At 45.8% G+C, this 2,113-nt stretch overlaps 1 protein-coding gene across 1 annotated transcript in view; it reads right to left on the reverse strand.

Annotated features, from left to right (window-relative positions):
- LOC123157316 (uncharacterized) overlaps positions 1 to 1,552 on the reverse strand; it is a 4,949-nt gene extending 3,397 nt beyond the window's left edge. Inside the window, exon 1 of the mRNA XM_044575605.1 lies at positions 1,015 to 1,552. Within this exon, the coding sequence (XP_044431540.1) occupies positions 1,015 to 1,474 (460 nt within the window). The 5' untranslated portion in view covers positions 1,475 to 1,552. The remainder of the gene's footprint in view (positions 1 to 1,014) is intronic.
- Between the last annotated feature and the right edge of the window lie 561 nt (positions 1,553 to 2,113).

Genomic DNA, 2,113 nt, shown 5'->3' on the forward strand with positions numbered 1-2,113 from the left:
ATGCCTTACTAGTCTATCACTTTTTTTAGATCACCTTACTAGTCCATCGATATGCCACATGTCGATGTATCCATTACATACAAAAGATAATGACAATCAAAATGGACAAAGGTAAGCGAGGTAAAAGAACAGAAGAAATGACATTGGGGGAAATGGTTTAAAATATGCACACCTAATGGAAATGAGGGGTGGGAATTAAAAATTTGCAGAGGTTGGAAACATCTATATAGATAATAGAAGAATAGCTACAGGGGATGGAAAAATACTGATTTTTGGACTGATCGAGCAAAGCTTCCACAAGAATTTAAACTGTCAAACGACCAGGGTAAAGAGCCTGAGGCATACAACAGGGGGATCAAATGCAGACAAATCTATTTGGGGCTGGAGTAAGGCAAAACAATCAGTGTCATCAATGCATAACTATCTAGCACAGTTCTGATATAACAGACTGTTTAAACACATTTGGAAAGCAAAATTACCGCTGAAAATCAAACTCGCAGGGAATTTACAATGCTGGGTGCTGAAGGTTTACAGAAAGTAGGATCACAGCAACACCACAAGAGAAATTCAACGCTGTGATAAGTAACAATGCGGATTTGACAGGTTTCAGTGCGATGAAAAACAACCAGCATATACAAGTATACACTGGCACAAGTGGCGTGCTCATTGAGGAGATATCCTCTGCTGAGTGAAGACAAAATGGAGGTCAAGACCTGGCCACCAGCTTAATTCACATGCATTTTCATGTTTTACGCTGCAAAAACTTTTATGTAATAAGTAGAACTATATCTCTGCTTTATCATTCATACTAGAAATAACTGCCTGCAATACTTGGCTAAACCTGTTTAAATCTCAGCTGTTTCTGCTTGATTTCTCAGGATGTACCGTCGCAAACAGATCTGATGCTAAGCATCACAACTCTGTTACACTGAAGGTAGTGAGATCCGGCACGACCCTTTCGGGGAAATTTCTACACAGTAATAAGAGAAGGGAAAGGAATGGAGATTATCTTACTCGTGGCCTCGAAGGAGCCGAACTCTTCAGCATATTTCCACTCCCAGTTCTCTCGGTACTCCTGGTAATACAGCTCGTCGGGATCCTTTTTCGGATTACTTTCCTCCATCTTCAGTCTAGCCATGTCTTCGGCCGCCATCTTATCCACGTACGCCTGACCAATCAACACCTCCCTGGCCAAATGCTCTCGCTCCAGCGACTCTCGCTGCTCCTCCGTGAGCGCTTCCACCACGAGTGGCGTCGCGTCGGGGCTCTCGGCGTTCCACCTCGCCACCAGCCACTCCATTTGCTCCTTTAGTACCTGATTCATCGCGGCATCCATCACATCCAGCACCGATGGATACTCCGTCTTCTTTGTGATCTTCCTCGAGGTTCTCCTACTCCCCCCGGCCATCTCGGTCCCGCTGTGGGTTTCCCTCTTTCTCCCAGCCTCCTTCGTCATATCCGAACCCGCCTCCATCTCGGCAAGCCGCTGCAACTCGTCTGCCGCCGTCGCCTCTCTGCTCCTGATGGGGAAAACCTCTGGGTACGTTTGGCACTTCTGGGTTGGGAGGCTCCCCAAAACTCACATACTCGGGCCGGCCCGTGTAGTCTGCTACCCAGAGCATCTGAACCGTACACATCCTTAGATCCAACGTCCTAAATTGTTTCAATGTTTAGCATCAACCATGTTTTTTTTTTCAAGAGTACAGCGTCAACCATGTTTTATATAGCACACTATAAAACAAAATTGGCCCAACACCGTCCCATTTGAATTGAAATAGACACAAAAATCGACCCAACGCGCTGACCAAAACGGCGAATAAAATTCGCACAAAACAGACGGCGCTACTGATAGGACTCGAACCCACGCCCTGCTACCTATACGTGCAACGGGCTAGCCATCACATCAGGCGAGTTACTCAGAAGCATTGGCAGCACCACGCTTAAAGAAACTGCCAGCAGCGGCGAAAAATAAAACCTAATTCGCCAAATTGCAGAAAATGAAACTTGCAGGAAAGGGATCCTACTCAAGTCCTCCCACCAGAGAAGCGAGTACATAACCACTATAGTAACTGAGGTTTAGTATGTACGATGGCAGCCCGGAGTATATGAACTA

This window comes from Triticum aestivum, chromosome 1A (assembly GCF_018294505.1).
Source record: "Triticum aestivum cultivar Chinese Spring chromosome 1A, IWGSC CS RefSeq v2.1, whole genome shotgun sequence".
NCBI classification, from domain to species: Eukaryota; Viridiplantae; Streptophyta; class Magnoliopsida; order Poales; family Poaceae; genus Triticum; species Triticum aestivum.